General features: G+C 36.7%; 1 protein-coding gene across 4 annotated transcripts in view; it reads left to right on the forward strand.

Moving 5' to 3' along the window:
* Nucleotides 1-27,788, forward strand: part of TAOK3 (TAO kinase 3) — a 175,153-nt gene that overhangs the window by 69,080 nt on the left and 78,285 nt on the right. For 3 of the 4 annotated variants that reach the window (XM_040619864.1, XM_040619866.1, XM_040619865.1), the window contains exons 2-3: nt 9,148-9,248; nt 21,910-22,120. In XM_040619864.1, coding sequence (XP_040475798.1) covers nt 22,001-22,120 — 120 coding nt within the window. In that variant the 5' untranslated portion in view covers nt 9,148-9,248; nt 21,910-22,000. Of the gene's footprint in view, nt 1-9,147; nt 9,249-21,909; nt 22,121-27,788 lie in introns of those variants that run through there. The other variant, XM_040619867.1, reaches the window with a different exon arrangement.

The raw sequence follows: 27,788 nt of genomic DNA on the forward strand, positions 1-27,788 counted from the left end.
CAGAATTAGATCGTGGTATGCTACAAATACAAGTTTATCACTTAGCTTCTGAGTTGTGATGTGGTTTTGGATCATAAATGAGTGGATACAGTGTGAGTTGCCCATTGCTTGATTATCCTGTTTTGAATAGAAGAGGGACCATGTTACCCCTTCTGCTATGGATATGGAAGAAGTATAGGTAGATATTTCTTTCTCAGTTGCCTGGTGGCTGACATGTGGACATGTGACCTTGGTCAATCAGATGCTCCCACCCAGGACTGTGAATCTTGATAACTCAGGGCACAACAGAGACAGTTTGTGGCAGTTGTGAAGCGGTTAAGAGTCCAGTAGAGCAAAAGCAAGTGGCAGTGGCATCTCAGACATTTACTGTGGCACGATTTTGAATGTGCATTTGCCCTTTTAAGGGCCTGCCCATTTTCTGAGTTTTCTGGTTCATTCTGTGAGATACCCTACTCTGATGTGTGTTTTCCAAAACCACCGAACAATTAACTCAATTCTGACACTATCTATCTGGAGGTAGCTTCAGACCCCAAAGGTTAAGGGCTCAGTCCCACAAGGCTGCCTCCCATACCTCCCACTTAAGATGCCTGCTGCAAGTCCAAGTTGTTGCCTGTGCTTCTGACTGTGAGCTACATATTAGAGGTTCCCATAACCCCCTCCTCAGGTTCAGTTAATTTGTTAGAGTGGCTCACAGAGCTCACAGAAACATTTACTTGTTTCAAAGTTTATTGTAAAGAATATTATAAAGGATACAGATGAACAGCCAGATGAAGAGGTATATAGGGTGAGGTCTGGAAGGGTCCCCTGTGCAGGAACTTCTGTCCCTATGGAAATGGGGTATGCCGCTCTCCCAGATGTGGATGCGTTCACCAACCTGGAAGCTCTCCAGACTCCATCCTTTTGGGTTTTTATGGAGGCTTCGTTATATAAGCATGATTGATTAAATCATATGCCATTGATGATTGAATGCTTTATCTCTCCTCCCAGAGGTCAGGAGGTGTGGCTTAACATTCCCACCCTCTAATCAGGGTTGGTTTCCCTGACAACCAGCCCCCATGAATAGGGGCTTTCCAAAAGCCACCTCATTAACAGAAACTCAGGTATGGTTGAAAAGGACTTCTTAGGAATAACAAAAGACTCTACCTTTATTGTTCTTATCACTTGGGAAATTCTAAGGTTTTTAGGATTTCTATACCATATGAAAACCAAATATGTATTTCTTATTACAAATCACAATATAACACCTATAAACAAATGTCTGGCCTAAGTTAGCCAGGGTTGATTTCTATCATTTGCAACCAAAAACCTGATAACGGCTGTTACCTTTGGTACTTACAGTGGATCGTCATCGTACATGCATTTCAACTAACTCCCAAAACAAAAGACGAAATTCTATAGAAATCGGACTACTGATGCCAAAAGGTATAGGAGTGAGAGCTGTTTAATGAAACCACAGTAGGAAATGCCAAGTTATTCCCTACAACTTTTCAAATAACAGTGCATGCTATATGAATGTGATCAAGTAAGAACTACATTGACATCTGGCAAATCTTCCTGCGTCTACTACATGTTTGACATATGTTCTCTCATTTAATCTGCACAACATTCTATTAATTTCTATTAATAGAACTTATGGAAGCTTGATAGGAAACAGAATGGATTAAGCTCTGCAGACAGGCAGGAACTCTTTAGAATTCCTCAGCAATACCCATTTATACTGGTTATCTTGAAGAGAGAATGGATTGAATGCCCAAATTTCTGTACATCAAAGAATGTGTTAGAAAACACATTTGGTTTTTTGTTGTTTTTTGTTTTTTTTTTTACTAATCTCTATTTTAGTAATGTTGGCAACAAACCACACATGTATTAACAATATGAGACTTTGTCATCAGTCCCCAATAGATTGATATTTTATAATACATTAGTTATAGAAATCTCAAAATATTATTTATGTTCATTGCTCTTTGAAATTATTGTAGTTATTAGACTGCCTACTAGCTCTCATTACTAAATGAATTAATAAAGAAACATACATATTACTATATCACAAATTTTAAAAAATATTTTTATAACTTTATTTCAATATAACTGCTTTCCTTTGTAATTCCAAGTAGTTAATTTTTTTCATTTAAAACATTACCTGAGAAGGTGTCCATAGGCTTCACTACACTGCCAAAGAAGTCAATGTCACAGAAAAGGGTAAGAATTATTTTTATACTGAAACTAATATAGCACCTTGTATTAACTATACTGGAATTAAAATAAATTAAAAATCAAACATCTAGAAAAAATTTAAAAATTAAAAAAAATTTTAAGAATTATTTTTATAGATAGACTTTTCTTTTTCTCCTTTAGACTAGCTCAGTGGCTCCTACACTTAACTGTGCATGAAAATTGATTTAAAGGGTTTTACAAACAAAACCACGTACAGTTGACCCTTGAACAACATAGGTTTGAGCTGCATGGGTCCACTTATATGCAGATTTTTTTCAATAAATACAGCAGAGCATTATAAATGTATTTTCTTCTCATTATGAATTTCTTTTTTTTTTTTTAATATTTTTATTTATTTATTCGACAGAGATAGAGACAGCCAGCCAGAGAGGGAACACAAGCAGGGGGAGTGGGAGAGGAAGAAGCAGGCTCCCAGCAGAGGAGCCTGACGTGGGGCTCGATCCCAGAACGCCAGGATCACGCCCTGAGCCAAAGGCAGACGCTTAACTGCTGTGCCACCCAGGTGCCCCTCATTATGAATTTCTTAACGTTTTTTCTTTAACTTACTTTATTGTGAGAATATAGTATATAGTATATATACATACAAAATAGACTGTTTTGTTATCAGTAAAGCTTCTACTCAACAGTAGGCTATTAGTAGTTAAGTTTTGGGGGAGTCAAAAGCTATACACAGATTTTTTTACTACACTGGGGGTCAGTGCCCCTGACTCCTGCGTTGTTCAGAGGTCAACTGTATACTGGATTTCCAAGGATAATTTGCACTATATGAAGTGCTTGGGTACGATATGACTTCAAAGCCTGCTTAAATCTTTTTTTTTTTTTAAGATCTTATTTATTTGTCAGAGAGAGAAAGCACAAATGGGAGAGTGGCAAGCAGAGGGAGAAGCAAACTCCCCGCTGGGCAAGGAGCCCGATGTGGAACTCAATCCCAGGACCCTGGGATCATGACCTGAGTCGAAGGCTGATGCTTAACCGACTGAGCCACCCAGGTGTGTCTAGTTTGGGATTTGTGTAGACACATCAGCACCATTTTTGTACTGGTCTTAACGTACGTTCAGTACCATTTTTTCCCCCAAATTGATGCATTGTTGATTTTAAGTTGCTAGCCTCATATCAGAGTATCAGAACAAAAATTTTCAGTGTTAAAGGAGAAGCTCCTTTGGATTTCATAAATTTCCCCAACTCTCAACCTAACCATATTTTTTTAATGGAGTGGGAAAATAATATCCATTAAGAAACAAAAATAATAGATATATTTACTTTTTAGCACACATAAAGGCTTTTTTAAGATTTCGTTTATTTTGAGAGAGAGAGTGCGTACACGAGTTGGCAGAGAGGGAGGGAGAGAGAATCTCAAGCAGACTCCACATTGAGCAAGGAGCCCAATGCGGGGCTGAATCTCACAACCCTGAAATCAGGACCTGAGTGGAACTCAAGAACCGGGTGCTTAACTGCCTGAGCCACCCAGGTGCCCCACACATGAAGTCTTAAAGGGTGACTCGGTAGAGTCTTCTTCATAATATTTAACATCAGTTGACCCAGGAGTTGACTAAAAGTTACCATTGTTAGGGTAATCAATAAACCCCAGCCACTTTTGCATTATTTGCTGAGTAGAAATTAGATGGCTTTAAGGCCTCTTTCCAGTTCTCCAGTGCTATATGATCACAGTGGGCTACAGAGTGGCATAAAAAGCAACTAACATCTAGTATTATTTTCAAAATGAAAGTGCCATAAAAATGGTTTCTCACTTCAGAATAACAGGTAGTGGCAAACAGTAGCAGCAACTAACCAAAACAGTTTTCTGTTCTTTAAAAGCAATTCTCTTCAAGTCTCTATGGGAAGTTGTCTCATAGTAGGGAGAAAAACTGGACTAGTTCTAACTCTGAAAAAGTCCTGTCACCTATTTGTACTTCATTTTTCATTGTTGTAAAATGAAGATTTTGCCTGCCTCTACCCTCTGGAAGCAAGATAATGAATGAGATCATAGGAATTTACATGGGCTGATTTACAGTGACGTTTAAGTTTCAGAGGCTCTTGTTTGCACCAGCCCCCCCCCCTTTGTTTTTAAAGATTTTATTTATTCATCTGAGAGAGAGAGAGACAGATCACAAGCAGGGGGAGAGGCCAAGGCAGAGGGAGAAGCAGACACCCTGCTGAGCAAGGAGCCTGATGTAGAACTCGATCCCAGGACCCGGAGATCATGACCTGAGCTGAAGGCAGACACTCAACCGACTGAACCACTCAGGTGCCCCTGCACCAGCCCCTTCTGAGGCCCTAATACTTATTTCTGTGTGGGAATTTTGTAAAAATTTCTTAAATAGATCCCCAAATTTGTTTACGCCTCAGACTACATAAGAACTGAATCTACCACTACATACTCAAGTGTTATGAAATATTTTGGAGCAATAATAACAGAGAAGTCCAATTTTATGTTTGATTAAACTTTTCTTGATCACCCTCCAAAACTTTTTGGTGTTTTGAAGTCTGACTTAGGCAGCTTGATTCAGAAGGAAGTTTTCTGAGTGGGAAATCAGAAGACCTAGATTTTAATTTGGGGTAACGCTACCACATAGGTGTGACTTGACACTTAACTTTTCTGAGATTCAGTTAAAAAAAAAAAGTTGAAATGTCTGAGCTTTAAAATCTTTCCAATATGAAACATTGTGATTCTTACTCCCTAATGCTGAAATATTGGGGTTTTTCAAACTAGTTGGCTTCAGGTTTATTGTTGAAGTAGTGTGACTACAACATTGAAAGTCAGCTAAGATCTTCCATGAATCATCTTTCTTGAAAGTTTCTGGGAAAAGGGAAATTATGAAAAATATTTGTATTTTTACTCTCTGTCAAATGTTCTTCCTTATATTAAGTTAGGATGTCTGTGAAAAATAATTTGATTATCGTTGTTGAAAGATTTCCATTTCTTAAAGAGTGAAGAAAATTATTCCAGTTGCAGATCTCTGATGAAATCTGCTCTAAGCTGGCTGGATTGTTCAGTTGGCCCAAGGGCCTAAGACTAGAAATACTGCATTCTTGGCACAGTTCTCAGTTCTCACTATAAATGTAGTCCCTGAGGTTGCAGGAGGTCAAGGAAGAGGGAAAAAATAATTCCATGCATATCATTTCATCTTCAGTTAATTCTTAAAATGCAATCCTCTTGGAGGAAAAATGTGCTTGTTCATGTTTTGAGGGAATGATGAATTTAGAGATCACTTTGAGAGTAAGGTTAGGATGGAAAAGGGAAAGAAATTTCAGCAGATTTTTATTGAGTACCTGCTATATAAAGATGTCACAGGGCCCAGCAATTTGACTCTTAGGTATATAATCAAAAGAAATGAAAATATATGTCTACACAAAAAATCGTACACAAGCAATTATAATACCATTGTTCATAGTAGCCAAAAGGTAGAAACAACCCCAAATGTCCATCAGCTTATGAGTGGATAAACAATATGTGGTATATTTATATAATGGAGTATTATTCAGCAATAAAAGAAATTAAATACTAATTCATGCTACCACATGAATAAACCTTCAAAACAGCATGCCAAGTGAAGGAAGCCAGTCATAAAGACCATTCAAAGGAAAGGTCCAGAACAGGGAAATCTATAGAGACAGAAAGTAGACTAGTGGTTGCTTAGGAATGGAAAGGTGGTAGGGTAATAGCTAAAGGTTAGGGTAATAGCTAAAGGTTAGGGTAATAGCTGAAGGGTATCTCCCCCTTTTTGTGGTGATAAAAATATTCTAAAATTGACCATGGTGATGACTGCGCATACCGGTGAATATGCTAAAAACCATTGAATTATGGGGATGCCTGGGTGCCTCAGTTGGTTAAGCATCTGCCTTTGGCTCAGAGCCCCATGTAGGGCTCTGCACTGAGCAGGAGGCCTGCTTCTCCCTCTCCCTCCGCCTCTCCCCCCTGCTCATGCTCTCTTTCTCTGTCAAATAAATAAATAAAATCTTTTAAAAAAATACCCCATTGAATTATCCCTTTATATGGGTGAGTTGTATGGTATGTGAATTATGTCTTAAAAAAAAAAAAACCAGAAAACACTTTTTAGAAAAAGATGTCATGAGGTAGAATTGATTAATCAAAACATAGGTTTAGACACGTATCCTCCTCTGAAGAAGCCCTTGTCATACAGTTAGAGTACTAATATATATGTATTTAAAACTGAAGCAAAAGGGGGAAATGGTAGGTCTTACACCAGAAATTTTCATTTTTCCTGATTATAGAGCTGAAGAATTTTGGTTAGAGTAGTGATTTGAGGCCAGTTTTGAATGTTAGTTAGATAAAGCTATTCTTTATACTGGCTATACATTGAAGGATTTTGAGCAAAGATTTGATATCTCACCTTTGCTCCAGGAAGATGATTATAATAATAGTGTTTTTAAGATGAATTCCAGGAGCACCTGGTGGCTCAGTCGGTTAAGCATCTGCCTTCAGCTCAGGTCATGATCCTTGGAGGCCTGGGATCAAGCCCCGTGTTGGGCTCCCTGCTCAGCAGGAAGTCTGCTTCTCTCCCTCTGCCTCTCTCCCCGACTTGTTCTCTCTTTCTCTCTCTCTCTCAAATAAATATAGTATCAAAAAAAAAAAAAAAAAAGAAGGTGAAGTCCAGTAAAGATAGACTAGAGTCTGACCAAGTAGAAGTAGAAGAAAGAGATAAACCTAAGTGGAAAAAAACAGAGAAACAGATACAAAGAAATATTTGTATTTCTTCGAAATTGTGAATTAATTGAGACAAGGGCAGGGGAAAGGTCAAAGTTAATGTAAGGTATAAGTAAGAGGAGAACCCAAAAAGATATCTGAATGAATGGGGCTGGGCTTGGAAAGGATGTCAGCACAGTGTAAAGCCTTAAGCGTTACTGGAAACCACTGAATGGATAGAAGTTAGGAGAGCAGCTTGCTGTCACACACACGGCTTCAGGCAAATACTTGGAGGAACTTTCATTTAGAAATCAGAAGAAAAGAAACTGTAGGAGGAATAATTTGGAAAACAGGAAAAGACAGTTTTATGGAATTCAAGAGACATTTATAAAGAAAGAAAGGAGCTTGTGGAATGGAAGAAAGCTGAGAACATCCCTTAGGTGTAATGGATAAACGTCAGAATATACTTTTTGCCTCAATAACACGTGCTATCTTCCAGCAGGGGAAAAAAAAAAAGATAAAACCAAGAAAACGTAATTCCTAGAAGTCATAGAGTTTATTTTAGAATATTTATAGAGCTATACAACTGTAGAGAACATGTTTTAAGAAAATTATGTAAAAATGAAGAAGTATTTAGAGAAAGAAAATACTGAGCATGCATGTTCATAGCATGTCCAAATGCAGTGAATAGTTCCGCTTGCATTTGAAATTAGGACATGAAGGTGTTAGTAAATGCCTTATTTTAAGTTGCTTTCTTAGAAATCTTGCAACTAGTGTTCAAGGAATTTTTTAGTTTATTGAAGCTATAGTCAGGCTAGATTAGCAGGATAGATATGCAGACATGGCAGTTATTGGTTGGTTTGATAGTTGATGGTTAGGTAAAATGTGATACAGAATTCGGGCAATAATAGCTACCACTTAATGTAACATTTCATAGCCATAGAATCAGAGGGAATATAAAAATAATGAGAAAGATTAGTTTATATGTATAGACATGAGAGGAGTTTGGGATACCCTCGACAGGAAAAATATGAAAGTAGAGGTCAATACCTTTTTTCTAGTTCCCCTCCCCAAAAGGCCTTCATCTCCAAAGCAGTCAGGTTATCTAAAAATTATTTCAATATGCATATTATATGTTTTAAATTGTTATATTCTTTGACTGAATAACTCTAGTTCTAGAAATCCATTCCAAAGAAAACCCTAAAATGTAGATGAGTAATATGCACAAAGATCTTCAAAACACAGTAATATTTAATAGTTCAATAAAGAGTTAAATACAACCTTGGTTTCTAATTGTGGAGGAGTTGTGAATGAATAGGAAGATATACATTGGGAGGGGCACCTGGATGGCTCAGTCACTAAGTGTCTGCCTTCTGCTCAGGGCATGATCCCAGGGTCCTGGGATCGAGACCCACATCGGGCTCCTTGCTCCGCTGGAAGCCTGCTTCTTCCTCTCCCACTCCCCCTGCTTGTGTTCCCTCTCTCGCTGGCTGTCTCTCTCCCTGTTAAATAAATAAATAAAATCTTTAAAAAAAAAAAAAGGAAGATATACATTGGGAGATACACACTGAGCAGTCATTAGAATGAGCTCTGTGAACAGTGATAACATGAGAAAAATGCTTGTAATCTAGAATTAGATAAAAGAGGTAGACTATGAAATTATATGTATAAATGATCTCAGCTGTATATATCAAAATAAATATGAGCATGGAGAAAAGTATGCCAAATTGTTAATGAACTTTGTCCTAGGTAGGATTATAAAGATTTTTCTTCATAATAGTATTAGGTTCCCAGATTTTCTACATTGGGCATGTACTTCTTTAACAGATAATAAAGAAGACTGGTTATAGGAGAGCCTAGGAATGGGGAGATAGATGAGCCAATGTAAATCATCATGCTGATTGGAAAAGCAATTCAGAATATAAGCCTTACTGACAGCTGATCAGTAACATCACCATGTACTGCAGATTAGTCCTGCCTACTGGTAGACTCTATTGAGTTTCCCTGGATTCAGACTAATGGTAGTCTCAATATAGATTCTGAAATCTAAGGACACTTTTGTTTTCCCAGTATAGCTTGTGAAAATGTAGCCCGAGTCTTTGATGTGCAAATCTTACGTTTTGCATTTGTCATTCACAAACAGATGAAGATAAAAGTTTTAACTTCGTAATACTACATGTGTAAAATTTTAAAGCTACCATATGATCAATTATGGCTTCTTTAGTTTTGCTTTTATAATTATATATTTCATTCTTCTTTTTCCATAGGTGCACCATAAATGCAAAAGACTGAAGTTTTAAGAAGACAAAGAGTTAGCTGCTAAGATGAATCTGAGCAATACAGTATATTTTGTGCCATTTACAAAAAGGTATTGTCCATAGATCCATGACATAGCTTTCTCCTATAAAATGGGCAGAGATTGTGTCTTCTGGTTTTTCTATAATTAATTTATATACATATTTGTAAAAAAAAAAAAAAGGGAAAGTGAAAATATTAATAAAATTGGGATAAAAATTCTTTTATAAAAATTTTTTAGTTTCAAATTCTTTCCTTATAGGTTTTCATTATTTTCAGTCATAGCTTATGATTTGGAGAAATACTTGTTTAAAAGAAATGAGCTTACCTATAAAGTTTCTTGATTCCTATTACCAAATTATTTTCTGCAAATATATATTGCCTTCTTTGTTGTAGTGCTTTATAATTAGACTTGAAAGTAGCATAAGATTTTTTACATCATTTTTCCTCTAATTATAGAAGTAATAGGCTTTGCAGAAAATTTAGAAAATACATATAAGCAAAAAGAAGGAAATCTAAAATTACTTGAAATCACAATACCTACTTCAGATAAAACAAGCCTGTAAAGGAATCCAAACTTGGAGATGAAAGAGGCCCTGTTTCCATCTTCATGGTATCATTCCTCTTTATGTTCTACCTACTTACATCCTGCCTCTTTTGCTAAAACAAAAGAAAAAAGACATAGCCTTATATAAATTCCTAGAAGGATATTACCTTGTCAGAGAATGTACCCATTCTGTTCTTCCAGCATGTATAAAAACGATGGTTTCCTTATGCCCTTACCAAAAACTGTATCTTTTCTCTATTACTTTGTCATTTTGGTAGGTGAAATGAGGTGTCTTATTATTTTAGTTTTTACTTCTTTGATTAGTAGTGAAACTATATATGTTTCATATCCTTAATAGCCACTGCTATTTTCTTTTTCCTATATGTGTCCTTTGACTGTATGGGCAGATGTATGTATATTTATGTGTTCCCCTGTCTGAGGTATAATGTTTTTATTGAAGTATAATCAACATACAGTGTTATATTAGTTTCAGGTGTACAATATAATGATTGAACCATTCTCTACATTACTCAGTGCTCATCAAGATAAGTGTACTCTTAACCCTCCCCCTTTATCTGTTTCACCCCTGCACCCACCCACCTCCCCTATGGCAATAGCTACCAGTTTGTTCTTTGTATTTAAGAATGTTTTTGGGGGGGCGCGTGGGTGGCTCAGTCGTTAAGCGTCTTGCCTTCAGCTCAGGGCGTGATCCCGGCGTTCTGGGATCGAGCCCCACATCGGGCTCCTCTGTTAGAAGCCTGCTTCTTCCTCTCCCACTCCCCCTGCTTGTATTCCCTCTCTCGCTGACTGTCTCTCTTTGTCAAATAAATAAATAAAATCTTTTTTAAAAAAATGTTTTTTGGGGGGCACCTGGGTGGCTCAATCAGTTAAGCATCTGCCTTCAGCTCAGGTCATGATTTCAGGGTCCTGGGATCAAGCCCCGTGTTGGGCTCTCTGATTCTCAGGGAGTCTGCTTCTCTCCCTCTCCCTCTGTGCCTCCCCACCCCTGCTGGTGCACACACAAGCTCACTCTCCCCCGCCCTTCTTCTCAAATAAATAAATAAAATCTTTTAAAAAAATGTTTTTGTCTCTTTTTTTTCTTTCTTCATTTGTTTCTTAAATTCCACATATGAGTGAAATCATATGGTATTTCGTCTTTCTCTGACTTACTTTGTTTAGCATTATACCCTCTAGGTCCATCCATGTTGTTGTGAATGGCAAGATCTCATTCCTTTTTATGGCTGAGTAACATTCCATCGTGTGTGTGTGTGTGTGTGTGTGTGTGTGTGTGTGTGTGTACACACCACATTTTCTTTTTATCCATTTATCCATGGGTGGATACTTCAGTTGCTCCATATCTTAGCTATTGTAAATAACATTACAATAAACATAGGGACTCATATATCTTTTCAAATTAGTGTTTTAATTTTCTCTGGAATGAAATTACTGGAATATATGGTAATTCTGTTTTGAGTTTCTTGAGGAACCTCTATACTGTTTTCCACAATGGCTGCACCAATTTTCATTCCTACCAACAATGCATGAGGGTTATCCACATCCTCACCAATACTTGTTATTTCTCGTGTTTTTTATTTTAGCCATTCTGACAAGCGTAAGGTGAGATCTTGTTGTGTTTTTGATTGGCCTTTCCTTGATGATGAGTGATATTGAGCATTTTTTTCATGTTTCTGTTAGCCGTCTATATGTCTTCTTTGGAAAAATGTTGATTCAGGTTCTCCGTTCATTTTTAATCATATTATTTGGGTTTTAAGGGTGTTGAGTCCTGTAAGTTCTTTATATATTTTGGATATTAACCCCTTATCAGATACATCATCATAAATATCTTCTTCCATTCAATAGGCGGCCTTGTCGTTTTGTTGCTGGTTTCCTTCTCTGTGCAAAAGCTTTTTATTTTGGTGTAGTGCCAATAGTTTAATTTTGCTTTTGTTTTTCTTACCTGAGGAGACATATTGAGAAAAATGTTTTTATGACTGAATGTCAAAGGAAGTATTACCTATGTTTTCTTCTAAGAGCTTATGGTTTGGAGTCTTTAATCTAATTAAATTTTAATCTAATTAAAGACCTTTAGGTCTTTAATCCATTTTGAGTTTATTTCTGTGTGTGGTGTATTTCTGTGTGTGCTGTGCAAGTGGTCCAGTTTCATTCTTTCACATGTGGCTGACTAGTTTTCCCAACACTGTTGGTTGAAGAGACTGTCTTTTCCCCATTGTGTATCCAAGCCTCTTTTGTTGTAGATTAATTGGCCATATAAGTGTGGGTTTATTCCTGGACTCTCTGTCCTGTTTTATTGATCTGTGTATCTATTATTGTGCCAGTACCATTCAGTTTTGATTACTACAGCTTTGTGTAGTGTATCTTGAAATCTGAGATTATGATACCTCCAGCTTTGTTCTTTTGTGAGATTGTTTTGGCTATTCAGGGTCTTTTGTGATTCCATACAAATTTTAGTATTATTTGTTCTAGTTCTGTGAAAAATGTTGTTGGTATTTTTTTTTTTTAATTTTTATTTGAGAGAAAATCACAAGCAGGGGGAGTGGCAGAGGGAAAGGGAAAAGCAGGTTCCCTGCTGAGCAGGGAGCCCCACGTGGGGTTTGATCCCAGGACCCTGGGATCATGACCTGAGCCGAAGGCAGATGCTTAACCAACTGAGCCACCCAGGCACCCCTGTTGCTGATATTTTGATAGGGATTGCATTAGATTGCTTTGGGTAGTATGGACATCTTCCAACCCATGGGTATAGAATATCTTTCCATTTGTTTGTGTCATCTTCAGTCTGTTTCATCAGTGTTTTATGGTCACCTGTCTGATAAGAATAATTTTCAATGAGCACGTATTTTGCATCATTCCTACTTTATTTGCCTTTCAGTTTTGTTTATTGCATCATTTTAAAACAACCTTATTGATGTGTAACTGACATACAATAATCTGAATATATTTAGTGAATATGTTTTGCCATAATATATATTTGTGAAGATAGTAAACACATCTGGCGCTCCCAAAAGCTTCTTGATACCCCTTTTTAATCCCTCCATCCCACCTCTTCTCACTCAGCCCAATCCCCAGGCAACCACTGATGTACTTTCTATTACTTCAGTTTGCATTTTCTAGAATTTTATGGAAATGAAATCATAAAGTATGTACTCTTTTTTTGGCAGGGGTCTGTCTTCTTTTCACTCAACGTAATTATTTTGAGATTCATCCATGTTGTAGCATGTGTCGGTAGTTCATTTTATTGCTGAAATGCATTCCATTGTCTGCATGTACCACAGATCGTTTATCTGTTTTCTTTGTTGATGGGCATTTGGGTTGTTTCCAGTTTGGGCTATTAAAAATAAGGCTGCCATGAACATTTGTGTACAGGGCTTTGAATGGACATATGCTTTCATTTTTCTTGGGTAAATACCTAAAAGTGGAATGGCTCTATTTTCAACTTTTTGAGGAACCTCCAGACTGTTTTCTAGAGTGCCTGCACCAGCTTGCATTCCCACCAGCAGTGTAAGAGGGTTCCCCTTTCTCCACATCCTTGCCAACATTTCCTGACTTGTTAATTTTAGCCATTCTGACTGGTGTGAGATGGTATCTCATTGTAGTTTTGATTTGTATTTCCCTGGTGCTGAGTGATGTTGAGCATTTTTTCATGTGTCCTTTGGCCATTTGTATGTCTTCTTTGGAGAGATGTCTGTTCATATCCTCTGCCCATTTCTTGATTGGATTTTTGTTCTTTGAGTATTGAGTTTGATAAGTTCTTTATAGACTTTTGGATACTAGCCCTTTATCTGATATGTCATTTCCAAATATCTTCTCCCATTCTCTCAGTTGTCTTTGGTTTTTTTGACTATTTCCTTTGCTGTGCAAAAGCTTTTTATCTTGATAAAATCCCAATAGTTTATTTTTGCCTTTGTTTCCCTTGCTTTTGGAGACCTGTCCAGCAAGAAGTTGCTGCAGCTGAGGTCAGAGAGGTTGCTGCCTGTGTTCTTCTCTAGGACTTCGATAGGTTCCTGTCTCACATTTAGGTTTTTCATCCATTTTGAGTTTATCTTTGTGTATGGTGTAAGGAAATGTTACAGTTTCATTCTTCTACATGTGGCTGTCCAATTTTCCCAACATCATTTGTTGAAGAGACTTTTTTTCCATTGGATATTCTTGATCCTGCTTTGTCAAAGATTAGTTGACCATAGAGGTGAGGGTCTATTTCTGGATTCTCTAATCTGTTCCGTTGATCTATGTGTCTGTTTTTGTACCAATACCATACTGTCGTGATGATTACAAGTTTTGGAATAGAGCTTGAAGTCCAGAATTGTGATGGCACCAATTTTGGTTTTCTTTTTCAACATTCCTCTGGCTATTCGGGGTCTTCTGGTTCCATACAAATTTTAGGATTATTTGTTCCAGCTCTGTGAAAAAAAGTGGTTGGTATTTTGACAGGGATTGCCTCAAATGTGTAGGTTACTCTAGGTAGCATAGACATTTTAGCAATATTTGTTCTTCCAATCCATGAGTAAGGAACGTTTTTCCATTTTGTTGTGTCTTCCTCAATTTCTTTCTTGAGTGTTCTGTAGTTTTCTGAGTACAGATCCTTTGCCTCTTTGGTTAGATTTATTCCTAGGTATCTTATGACTTTGGGTGCAATTGTAGATGGGATCGACTCCTTAATTTCTCTTTCTTCTGTCTCATTGTTAGTGTATAGAAATGCAATTGATTTCTGTGCATTGATTTTATATCCTGCCACTTTGATGAATTCCTTAATGAGTTCTAACAATTTGGGGGTGGAGTCTTTTGGGTTTTCCACATAGAATATCATGTCATCTGCAAAGAGTGAGAGTTTGACTTCTTTGCCATTTCGGATGCCTTTTATTTCTTTTTATTGTCTGATTGCTGAGGCTAGGACTTCTAGTACTATGTTGAATAGCAGTGGTGATACTGGACATCCCTTGAAAGATACGAATTTAGTGCCATTGTATTACCTGTAAAGTGACTGTTTCTGTATATAGTCTCTGTTCCTTTCTGGTCTGTGTTACTTGTGGCCTCTCTCTTTGCTTAAAGGATCCCTTTTAATATTTCTTGTAGGGCTGGTTTGGTGATCACAAATTCTTTTAGGTTCTGTTTGTCCTGGATGCTTTTTATCACTCCTTTTATTTTGAATGACATCCTAGCTGGATAAAGTATTCTCAGCTACATGTTTTTCTCATTTAGCACCCTGAATGTATCATGCCAGTCCTTTCTGGCCTGCCAGGTCTCTATGGATAGGTCTGCTGCCAATCTAATGTTTCCACCCTTGTAGGTGTAGACCTCTTGTCCTAAGCTGCTTTCAGGATTTTCTCTTTGTCTCTGAGATTTGCAAGTTTCACCATTATATGTCAGGGTGTTGGCCTATTTTTATTGATTTTAAAGCGGGGGAGGGGGCAGCGGTTCTCTGCGCCTCCTGGACTTGGATTTCTGTTTCCTTCCCCAGATTAGGAAAGTTCTCCGCTATAATTAGCTCTGGTATACCTTCTGACCCCCTCTCTCTTTCCCCTTCTTCTGGGATCCCATTTATTCTAATATTGTTTTGCTGTATGATATCACTTATCTCTCGAATTCTCCCCTCGTAATCCAGTTGTTGTTTATCTCTTTTTCTCAGCTTCTTTATTCTCCATCATTTTCTCTTCTCTATCACTAATTCTCTCTTCTGCCCCATTTATCCTAGCAGTTAGGGCCTCCATTTTTGATTGCATCTCATTAATAGTCGTTTTGATTTTGACTTGGTTAGATTTTAGTCCCTCTCTGGAGTCTTCTATGCTTTTTTTCCAGCCCAACTACTGTCTTTATAATCGTTATTCTGAATTCTGGTTCCAACATCTTATGTCCATACTGATTAGGTCCCTGGCAGTTAGTACTGCCTCTTGTTCTCTTTTTTGAGGTGAGTTTTTCCATCTTGTCATTCTGACCAGAGAAGAAGAGATGAACAAGAGAACAAAATACTAAAATGGCAACAACAACACTAGGGAAATATGTACTAAACAAATCAGAAGAGACCCGAAACCAAGAAAAAAAAATTAAAATTAAATTAAAATGAAAAACAAACAAAAACAATAATATAATCAGACAGGTGAACAGAAGAGAGGAATACACTAGATCCTGTGTGTGTTTTGGTCTGTTTGTTAGAAAACTAGATCGCAAAATTGTAAAGAAAGAAAAACTTAACGTATGTACAAAAATAAAATTAAATACAGTGAAAGGATAGAATGTAACTATAAAAATGAAAATTAAGATGAGAAAAAAAAGAAGATATAGACAACAACAACAACAGCAGCAGCAGCAGCAAAGGAAGGGATATAAACAGACAGGTGAACAGAGCAGAGCAATACACTATCTCCTAAGTGTATTTTGATGGGTTTGTTATAAGAAACTACATCTCAAAATTGTAATGGAAGAAAAACTTATGTATATGCAAAAATAGAATTAAATGCACTGAAAGGATAGAATGTAACTGTAAAGATGAAAATTTTAAAAGACTATAACAAAAAAGCAAAACAAAACCAAAAAAAAGGAAGGAAAAAAAAGAGCATATGATCAGACAGGTGACTAGAACAGAGCCACATACTAGATTTTGAGTATATTTTGTTATGCTATAAGAAACTGCATCCCAAAATTTTAAAGAAAGAAAAACTTACATATATACGAAAATAAAATTAAATACAATGAAGGGATAGAATGTAACTATAAAAATGAAAAGATTTTAGAAAGGAGTTGATAAAATAGGAAATTGGTTGAAAAAGTTAAGGAAAAAATTTTTTAAATTAAAAGTGAAAGACTAAAGAATCATGGGTAAAAAAGCCATGAATTCTGTGTGCTGTATTCCCCTAGCGCAGGGGTTTTGTAGTTCTCTTTGATCAGTAAACTGGTCTTGGCTGAATGTTCTTGCTGATCTTCTGGGGGAGGGGCCTGTTGCACGGATTCTCAGTGTCTTTGCCCCAGGCGGAATTGCACCACCCTAGTCAGGGGTCCAGACTAAGCAATCTTGGGTTTGCTCTCTGTGGCTTTTGTTCCCTGAAGGCTTTTTGCGCAGCTTCAGAGGATGAGAATGAAAATGGCAGCCTCCCAATCTCCGGCCCAGGGTCTAAAGCTTGGGGCCCCACTCCTCAGTGCGTCCTCAAAGAAAAGTAGTCAGTCCCTCCTGTCGCCCCGGTCTCTGGCCATACTCCATGATCACCCAGCCCACGACCGAGGGTTTCTATCTCAGGCACAAGACCCCATTTTGAGTCTCTAAACCCTGCAGACTCCTGCGGGGTACTCCTGCACTACGCCTCTCCCAGGGAATTGGGAGGGGTCTCACCGGTTATGCCACTTGCTGGGCCTCGGCTGGGGGAGCGGTTGCCGGATTGTGCCGTGGTTCGTGGTTTATGGCAACCCCAAGCTGAGAACCCACTTGCTGATTATAGCCGGCATCTCTGCTCCAGTGCCTGGGAACTCTGCCTCTCTCAGGCATCCCCGGTCTTCCTGTGACGCTGTGGATCCTGAGACCACACTGTCCCAACTAAGGTTCAGCCTTCACTTAGCAATGTGAGCACCTTTCAGGTGAGACGTCCCTCACTGGAGCAGGGTTCTGATTTTCTAAAAGTTCTGATTTTGTGCTCCGCTGCTGTATCACTTTCTGATAGCAGGCTTACAGAGGCTCCCTCCCCCTGGCTGTTTATCTTTCCACATATCCCCTCGGATTCACTTCTCCACACCTTCAACCTTACAGAAAGTGGTTGCTTTTCTATTTGTGGAGTTGCAGCTATTCTTTTCTTACATCTCCAGTTGAGTTCTCAGGTTTTCAGAATGATTTGGTACCTATCTAGCTGAATTCCTGGGACCAGACGAAACTAAGGTCTCCTACTCCTCCGCCATTTTGGACTCCTCTCTCTTCTTCATATGTATTTTAGAATCAGCTTCTCAATTTCTTTTTCCTAAAGAAAAACCAGTATTGATTCTTCTGACCTATAACCACAGTTATCTCTCTTCATTCTGTCTTTAATTTTTTTCACCATTATTTTATAATTCTCAGTATACAGGTCTTGCACATTCTTTTTTTTTATTTTTTTATTTTAAAGATTTTATTTATTTATTCGACAGAGATAGAGACAGCCAGCGAGAGAGGAAACACAAGCAGGGGGAGTGGGAGAGGAAGAAGCAGGCTCATAGCGGAGGAGCCTGATGTGGGGCTCGATCCCATAACGCTGGGATCACGCCCTGAGCCGAAGGCAGACGCTTAATGACTGCACCACCCAGGTGCCCCAAGGTCTTGCACATTCTTTGTCAGATTTATCCCTAAGTATTTCCTATTTTTATGCTATTGTGATGTTTTAAAATTTTGATTTCCATTCGTTCATATGTAAAAATATAATTGAGTTTTGTATTGATCTTGATCTTGTGTTCTGCCACTTTGATTAACTCAGTTATTAATTCTAGTAGCTTTTTATAGATTGCATTAAATTTTCTGCATAGGTGATTATGTTGTTTGTCAGTAAAAGTCTAACTTCTTCCTTTCCAATCTTGATGTCTTTAATTTCTTTTTTTCTCGCTTTATTGCACTTATAGACCATCCAGCACAATGTTGAAGAGAAGGGCTGACATCAGACTTCCTTGCCTCATTCCTGATCTTAGGAGATCATTTGGTCTTTTGATATTACTTTTGATATTAGCTATAAATATTTCATAGATTTCTTTTATCAGGTTGGGGATATCACCTTCTATTCTGAGTTGGCTCCGAATTTTTATCAGGTTTGAATTTTGGATTTTGTCAAATGATTTTTCTGCATTTTAGAGATGATCATTCAGCTTTTTATCAGATTGTTGATTTGGTGAATTACATTGCTTGATTTTTGAGTGTTAAACCAACCTGCTTTCCTGGGATAAATTCCATCTACTCATGATGTATTATCCATTTTATATATTATTGGATTTTATTTGCTGTAATTTTGTTACCCGTTTGTGCATCTATATTTATGAAGAATTTTGGTCTGTTTTCTTGTGATGTTAGTTGTTTCTGGTCGCAGCTAATAAATCTTGTCCCTGTTACTCCATCTTGGCTGGAAGCAGAAGTCCATCCATTATAATTTTTTAAGATATGGAAGTTATTAATTATATATAGTCAAACTTAGTGATTTTGGTTTATGACTTTTGCCTCTGGTGTCTTGCTTAGTAATTAAAGATTCACCTGAAATTTATTTTAGAAGTTTTTATGGTGTCATTTCTTTTATATTTAAATATTTATTTCTTTTGAGAATCATTTTAGTCTAGAGTATGATATAATGATACAAAAAATGTGTTTCTTCCAAATGATTATCCGTAGTACTTAGCTTTATTCACACTGAAGACAAAATATTTAAAAGTTTAGTTTACATTTTGATGATTGGAAAGATTTTAGTTCTCATAAATTTAGTTCCCAGATCTTTTTGTTTTTCTTAAAGACAGTCTCATAAATTGCTCTTTTTTTTTTTTTTTTTTGGCGTACTCTTGAAAAGGGATATCTTTGATTTAATGCATTGTTTCTCTTTTCTGTTCTCAAACATAAGTAATGAAGACAACAGCACTTTTTGAATGTTAGTTGAGTACTTTTAGTCACTTGACTGACAACCAAATTTAAGTTACTTTTTTTCAGTAGTATTGATATATTGACTTTATGGTTATCAGTGTTCATAGATTGTCAGGGTGAGTGCCCAGGATTACAAGTGCAGTGTTGCAGGGGAATCCCTTTTTCCTGTTTGAAACCTTTGATGGCTCCCCACTACCCTGAGGATAAAGTCCAAGTTTCTTAATATGGTCTAAAATGCCTGTTATGATCTTCTTTGGCTTAACATCAGCTTTATATTTTCTCTTTCTAACTCTTCCATACATCCATATTGAATGAACTACTTTTAATTTTCCTAAAAAGTCATGCTTTTTCAATAGGGTGACTGGGTCACCCTATTATATCTTCTATTAAATTTATACTTTTTCATCATAACATTATTTATAACCATTTTGTTATTTCTATCATTATAGTTTATTATTAATGTTTATTCCCCCATCAGACTCTAGCCCTTTAAGGACAGGGACCACATCCCATTGTACCTGGGACCAACCAACACCCAATACGTGCCTGACAAATAGTAGGTACTCAATAAATATTTGTTGAGTTAAAGAAAGAGTTGCCTGGATAGATGGGTAGTTAGGCTGCTGACCTACCTATGCTAATGATTTAACTAGACTAACCATGTGAAGTATGTACATGTCACAAGAGAAAAGTGCTTCTTAGCACTGACTACTTGTACTTCTTTATTAACTACGCTGTTTTCTCTTCTCCTTGAATGAAGCCTATTGGCTCACATTTTTAAAAACACAATTTTATTGGCCAATAACTAAATTTCTACATAGCTATCTAATGGATCAAGGAAGAAACACAAACTATCCTGTGATATGTTCAATGTTGGAATGATTGATTCTCATGGTGGAGGAGTATTTACAGTAAAAAATATATATATAGATGAAAGTTAGTATTTCAGTATTTTTCAAAAAATAAAAAATAATCTATATCAATTAAATGTAACTATTAATAATCAACATATAAGCTTGTCAAAGTAATGTCCTTTTATTAATAGAAACTTTAGGGGCGCCTGGGTGGCACAGCGGTTAAGTGTTTGCCTTCGGCTCAGGGCGTGATCCCGGCGTTATAGGATCGAGCCCCACATCAGGCTCCTCCTCTATGAGCCTGCTTCTTCCTCTCCCACTCCCCCTGCTTGCGTTCCCTCTCTCCCTGGCTGTCTCTATCTCTGTCGAATAAATAAATAAAATCTTTAAAAAAAAAAAAAAGAAACTTTAAACTCAGAGTATTTTGTATAGCAGCAGAATAATCTGCCTCTTTAAGTGAATGTTAGCATAATCTCCAAATTATAGCAGTTTGTTATCTAATTACCTACTCTATATGTATATATTGTATATTAAGAGCATGGGCTTTACAGTTAGATCTGGGTTTGGGCCCCAGTTCTGACAAATAGTAGCTGCCTGATTACAGGGGAATAGTTTTGCCTCTCAGTTCTAGTTTGTTGTATAAAATCAAAATAATAAAGTCCTACATTACAAAGCTGGTTAGGGATTAAAGAAAATAATATATACATATATGGAATTTAGTGTTGCCTGACACATAATAGTGCTTAATAAATCCTAGTTGTTATTATTTCAATGTTAATTAGACCAAAATGCTTTTAAAGCAGATTTATTGAGATATAACTCATTCAAAGTGCACAGCTCAGTGGTTTTTGGTATATGACCCTTGTGCAGCCATCACCACAATCAGTTTTAGAACATTTTCATCACTCTGAAAAGAAAGCCCATGCCTTTTAGCTGTCACCGCCAAAGCTATCCTTCCTCCAGCTGTAGGCAACCAATAATCTGCTTTCTGTCTCCATAGATTTAGTTATTCTGGGTGTATTATATAAATGGAATTATTCAATATGTCGTCTTTTATGACTGGCTTCTTTAACTTCGCATCGTGATTACAAGTTTCGCCCATGTTGTAGCTATATGGTACTTCATTCCTTCTTATGCCAGAATAATATTTCATTATACAGATGTACCACATTTTGTTTATTCATTCACCAAATGGAATGAATATTCACCATTTGGGTTGTTTCCACCTCTGGCTACTATGAATCATGCTGCTGTCAATAACCATCCATACAAGTATTTGTGTGGACATATGTTTTTATTCCTCTTGGGTCTATACCAAGGAGTAGAATTTCTGGCTCAAATGGTAACTTGATTTTTAAGTTTTTGATGAACTGCCAGTCTGTTTCCCAAAATGGTGCACCACTTTATATTACCACCAGCAGTTTTGGAGTGTTCTGCTTTCTCCACATCCTTGCCAGTAGTTATTTGACTTTTTGATAGTAGTCATCCTAGTGGATATAAAATGGTATATTACTGTGGTTTTAATGTTTATTTCTCTAATGACTAATAATGTGGAGCATCTTTTCACGTGTTAACGGCCCCTTGTGTATCTTTGGAGAAATGTCTAGTCAGATCCTTTGCCCATTTTTCTTTTGGGTTATTTGTCTTTTTATTTTGAAGTTTGTAAAACCAAGGTGCTTTTAATATTAATTTGTATTGCCACCAACCAAGATGTTTTAGAAATAAGTTAATGTCAAACCTTATTTTTTTACAGGTACTAAATACTTGCCCCCCAAAATATTTGTAAATGAGAGATAAGGCTGACTGGGATATCAAAAGCAAAACGTTTGCAAATACTGGTCATCATGCGTAAAGGGGTGCCAAAGGACCCAGAGATTGCTGATCTCTTCTACAAAGATGATCCTGAAGAACTTTTTATTGATTTGCACGAAATCGGACATGGGAGTTTTGGAGCAGTTTATTTTGTAAGTAATTTTAGACTTGTTTAGATAGATTAAATTAGGGGAGTTTGAATTCTACACATTCTATTACTTGTAAAATATGCTAGCTTTTAGTGTTTATTCTACGAATTAAATGTCTACACCAGAGGTAAATACTCATTGCTGAAAAGCCAGTCCTAGAATTCTAAGCATTATTAAAGTCAATGGAGGGGCGTCTGGGTGGTGCAGTCGTTAAGCGTCTGCCTTCAGCTCAGGGCGTGATCCCGGCGTTCTGGGATCGAGTCCCACATCGGGCTCCTCCGTTGGGAGCCTGCTTCTTCCTCTCCCACTCCTCTGCTGTGTTCCCTCTCTCGCTGGCTGTCTCTCTGTCAAATAAATAAATAAAATCTTTAAAAAAATAAAATAAAAAATAAAGTCAGTGGAATCTCTGTCACCTGACTCTTGCTATCAAGTAGTCCAAAAAATGTTATAAGCTTGAGTTTTGGCCCTATGCATTTCCTCTATATGCCAAGCCCTTTTCCACCTCAGGGCCTTTATATATGCTATTCCTCCCACCTAGAAAACTCTGCACATTGCATCCCCATCCCTGCCTGACTCCTCCTTACCCTACAGATTTCAGTTTAAGTGTTACGACCACAGGATTGCCTTTCTGTTCAACTGTCCAGCACTAAATTAAGACTTTCTTTATGACCTCATAGCACCTTATGCTTGCATGTTGTTGCATTCATCATGGTTGTAATTCCATAATTATGTGTGAGATTTTTTGACTCCTGTATGTCCCTTCTCCTATATTAATGCCATGAGGTCAGGGGTTATGCCTATCTTATCCATCGCTATATCCCCAGTAACCTGTATAATGTCTGATAATAGTAGGAACTCAATAAATGATGGACAGATGGATGGATGAACCGATGGCTACTCAGGTGGACCAACAAAGATTTTTAGTAACATTCATGTCAAGTCAGTATTTAGTTAAAGGGTGTAAGGCTTAGCCCCTTAGAGTCAGTTCAAATTCTAAGACTGTGATTTTCTTTTGATGAGAAGAATGAGAAGTGACTGAAATGTTACCATAGCTCATTCACCTGAAGTTCATTACAGAAAATGTAGTTTTTAATTTATTTATATAACCTTAGAAGTTTGCCTCATCAAAGTCACAAATACTTAAGAGACCTAGTCCATGAAAGCAGGTGATATTTAAGTACTACTTATTACTTATTTCTCCTCTAAACCTGTTACCGAATAATTTTTTTTCTTAAACAGTATTTGACTTTTAATTGATTCTTTATGTTTTGGCATCTGGGTAGGGCTTATCTTCAGTTGTCCTTCCAAATAAGATTTTATTAATTGCATTTTAACTCATCTTTTTGTTTCTAACCAAATCTTCAGCCTTTGTTTTCCCCGAACTCTTTATCATGCCTTTGTGTCTGTACTCAGCACTACCACCACTTCTCCTTTGCCCCCATTTAATATTTGGCTTCCACTCAAGTACATTTTATCATTAAGTGACCTTCCATGGCCGAAAAGGGTGCTAATTTTCTAGTCAACACTGCTCTGTTAGTCTTTGGGCTTAGAATAGTATTTAAAGCCCAAAGTCCTGTCTTCCTCATTCACAGGGATGCTTTTTCTTTTTTTCTTAAGTTTTTTTATTTATTTTTTTTTAGTAATCACTGCCCCCAACTTGGGGCTCAAACTCACAACCCTGAGATCAAGAGTGGCACATTCTACCAACTGAACTAGCCAGGCACCGCAAGAAGGATTTTTAAATTATAAATGTACATATGGAAGTGTGCATAAATACATGCCCATATATTTTGATATGTAATTTAAAGAACAATTAAAGGTAGATCCCTTCATAAACACCAGCCAGGCCAAGAAATAGAACATTGCCAGCACCCCAGAAACCCTTCTTACATTATGTCTATTTTGAATTTTATGGTGATTATTTTCTAGTTTTTTTTTCCCATAGGTAACTCACTTTCTTCTGCACCCCTAACAATATAATTTGGTTTTGCCTGGTTTTGAACTTTTTAAAAATAGAAACATCCTGTATGTATTTGTTTGTGACCTATTTGTTTTGCTCCGAGATACTTTCCTCAGTCATCTTTTCTTACTTTCCTTCTATTTATAACTCATTCATCCTCTCAGAATCTCTCTTGGCCAGTCAGAGGGTAGTTCCAATCTCTATCTGACTTTTGTATTTTAAAAAGTAGCTAGATGTAATGAGCACTGGGTGTTATATGCAACTGATGAATCACTAAATTCTGCTGAAACTAATAACACACTATATGTTAACTGACTTGAATTTAAATTAAAAATAAATAAATAAAATAAAAAAGCAGCTAGACCCCTCTCAAACTTCTCCTTTTGACTACAGTAAACCAAGCATGTTTTGAAACTTACTTACAAGCCTTTGGACTAAGGACAAAATGAGACCTGCTTTGTAGTAGGCTGAAGAAGACCTAATGATTTATTTGCTGTTTGGGCTAAGTCCTGTCTATTTAACTGGAGTATATGCCTTTTGAAAATGATGACCGTTTCTAGTATTTCTTTACAAATCTAAAGACTAGCCCGCTGCCCTGTTTACTGTAGGCACTAAATATATGTTCTTTGTTGATATGATAGACTAGAGAAATCATAAGGATATCCGGGTGGCTTTGAAAATGTAATCATTAACTATATAGTATTGCCTGTGTACAAAATGAGTAGTACAGGCCCATATAAACCCATAAGGCACTAAAAAACAGATTAAAGGGGAATTAACTTACACTTTACTGTAAAACCTAGAAAAGCTTGAACCTTTTATCTATAATGGTGACACAGGTAATACCTTAAAAATGAATTTCTCATTGGCCACAGTAATATTTATGTGTAGTTCCTCCCTCACTGTTAAGATTCTTCCTCTTGTTACTCATACCATGATAACCAAGAAGACTATCATCTCTTCCTTGGACAACTGCAATAGCCCCCTAAACCATCTTTGTGCATCCACTGCGGTCTCTCTTCAGTCTGTTGGCTGCACTACAGTGAGCTTGGGGGAAAAAGAAGTAAATCTGATCAAAACCCTTACTTCAGGGATGTACCGTATGGTGACTAACATAATATAATAAAAAAATATTATTATAAAAGCAAACAAACAAACAAAAAACCCTTACTGTATCCAGCCTATAAGGTCTTCCACGATGTGTCCCTTTTTGTACTGAAGCTATATTCCCTCTTATTCTCATTGCCCTAGCTGTAATATAATAGCTTTCCTTAAGTCAAGCAGAGAAAGACAATTATCATATGGTTTCTCTCATCTATGGAACATAAGAACTAGGAAGATCAGTAGGAGAAGAAAGGGATAAAGAAAGGGGGGGTAATCAGAAGGGGGAATGAAACATGAGAGACTATGGACTCTGAGAAACAAACTGAGGGCTTCAGAGGCGAGGGGAGTGGGGGAATGGGATAGGCTGGTGATGGGTAGTAAGGAGGGCACGTATTGCATGGTGCACTGGGTGTTATACGCAACTAATGAATCATCGAACTTTACATCAAAAACCAGGGATGTACTGTATGGTGATTAACATAATATAATAAAAAATACTATTATAAAAAAAAGATTAGAAATATTTTAACTAATTAAAAATAAAATAAAATATACATGTTTTAAAAGAATATATATAATAGCTTTCTTTTGACTATTGTCATGGGATTTTTGCATTAACTGTTGTTTCTGGAATGTTTCCCCTTTTACCTTCACCTTCTTACCTCCTGTTCCTCTTTTAGCTGTCACCTGAAGCCTCATTTCTTCAGGGAAGCCTTGCCTGACCTGCCCATCGCCCGTTTTTGTTTCTCCAAGTAACACATACTCTTCTTTATAGCACCTGTCACAATTGCAATTTTATGTTTGTTGGTTATGATATTTTTGTTACTGTCTGTGCCGATAGACAAGAGATAGGTACTAGACATATTTACTCACAATTCTTAGCCCAATACCTGACACTTTTTGAATACCTAATAAGTATTTGTTGAATGAAGGAGTGAATTATAAAGAACTCAGAGAACTTGGGGTACTGTTAATTAGTACTTTTCATGAATCCTAGTCATGCTAGCAAGGCATTAAGACTAGATTCTAGCAACCAACATTTTTATACCCAAGCACTGTAATTCTGTTAGGCTTTTGTAGTTTACAGCTTTTACACAGAATGATGCCAGGAAATATGTTTAAAGTGAACTATAAGCTGGCTCAGCTCTCATAGAATCAATCAGCTGAGAGTATATTTAGAAAAAACGGAAGCTGTTGATGAAATACCTCTGTGTGTTTAGATTTATATAAGTAATTCAGAAATTAGCAGCATTAACAAATGAGATAGTAAGAAACTCTGTATTAAAGGAAAATAGAAAAGGGCCAACCATGTTCATTTTTGTATTCACTCAAACACAACCAAGAAGTTTCTACATTTCTACTGTTGCCTTGTTAAACTTCGCATATCTTCTATATTCCACCTAAAGCTAATAATTTAGTTCCATTCTTCTGGGTATAATTATTACCTTTTAGTTGAGACTTAATAATAAGGCAAAAAGAAAAGCTTATTTTTAATTTTTATATTTCTCTATAAATTAGCAACAAGTGGACAGTAATCTAAATGTAGCTGGAAATGGTTAAGAAAATATCAGAAACACATAGTACTGTAAATATTTTTTTGAATCAATGATCTAGCTTAGAAGTCACTGAGATCATTAAGACTATTGGAAGTGTTAATTATGAATGTAAGTTTCAAGAATAACACTTGAAACATGTAGAGGTTATAATCATAATATGGTTTGAAGTACTGGAAAGCTGAGACCCCACTGATAGTTTCCTTTCTCTGTATTAAAACGTTAATTTTTTTTAAGTTTCAGTTCTGAATTTTAACCAATATAAAATTGCATTTAAAATTGCATATCTAAACAGACTCTCAAGTTAGAGAATAGGCTGATGGTTACCAGAGGGGAGCGGGGGGAATGGGTGAAACAAGTGACGGGGATTAAGGAGTGCACTTGTGGTAAGCACTGGGTGATGTATGGAGTTGTTGAATCACTAAATTGTACACCTGAAACTAATATTACATTGTATGTTAACTAACTGGAATTTAAATAAAAACTTAAAAAATAAATTTCACATCTAAGAAAAATCAACATGAAAATATTTTTCAAATATTGAGTTTGTGCTCCAGTAGGCAAATATTGAGTACAGGTATACTTGTGAGCAAGTATACTTACCAAGTCCTGAGTAAGATTACTCCGTAAATATAAAGAAATATATACATATATTTATTATATATAATATTTTAAAGATTTGTTTGTTTTTAGACAGCATGCACGGGGGTAGGGGCAGAGAAAGAAGGAGACAGAGAATCTCAAGCTGACTCCCCACTGAGCACAGAGCCAGACACAGGGCTCTGTCTCAAGACTCTGAGATCTTATTCTGAGATCGTGACCTGAGCCGAAATATTCAGACACTGAACAGACTGAACCACCCAAGCGCCCCAGTATTTTTATTATTTTTTTCAAGTCTCTGGTTCCAAATAAGCATTGATTATAAATAACCTTAATAAGCAATTAGACAATACCATCTGATTCCATTTGTATGGGCCTTTTTTTTCTTTTTATAAAGGTGAAGGATTTGTTTTTTAAAAATCCCTTTACAAGTTAAAACTCCTCATTGCATGAG

This window comes from Ursus maritimus, unplaced genomic scaffold (genome assembly GCF_017311325.1).
Source record: "Ursus maritimus isolate PB19 unplaced genomic scaffold, ASM1731132v1 scaffold_33, whole genome shotgun sequence".
Classification (NCBI taxonomy): Eukaryota; Metazoa; Chordata; class Mammalia; order Carnivora; family Ursidae; genus Ursus; species Ursus maritimus.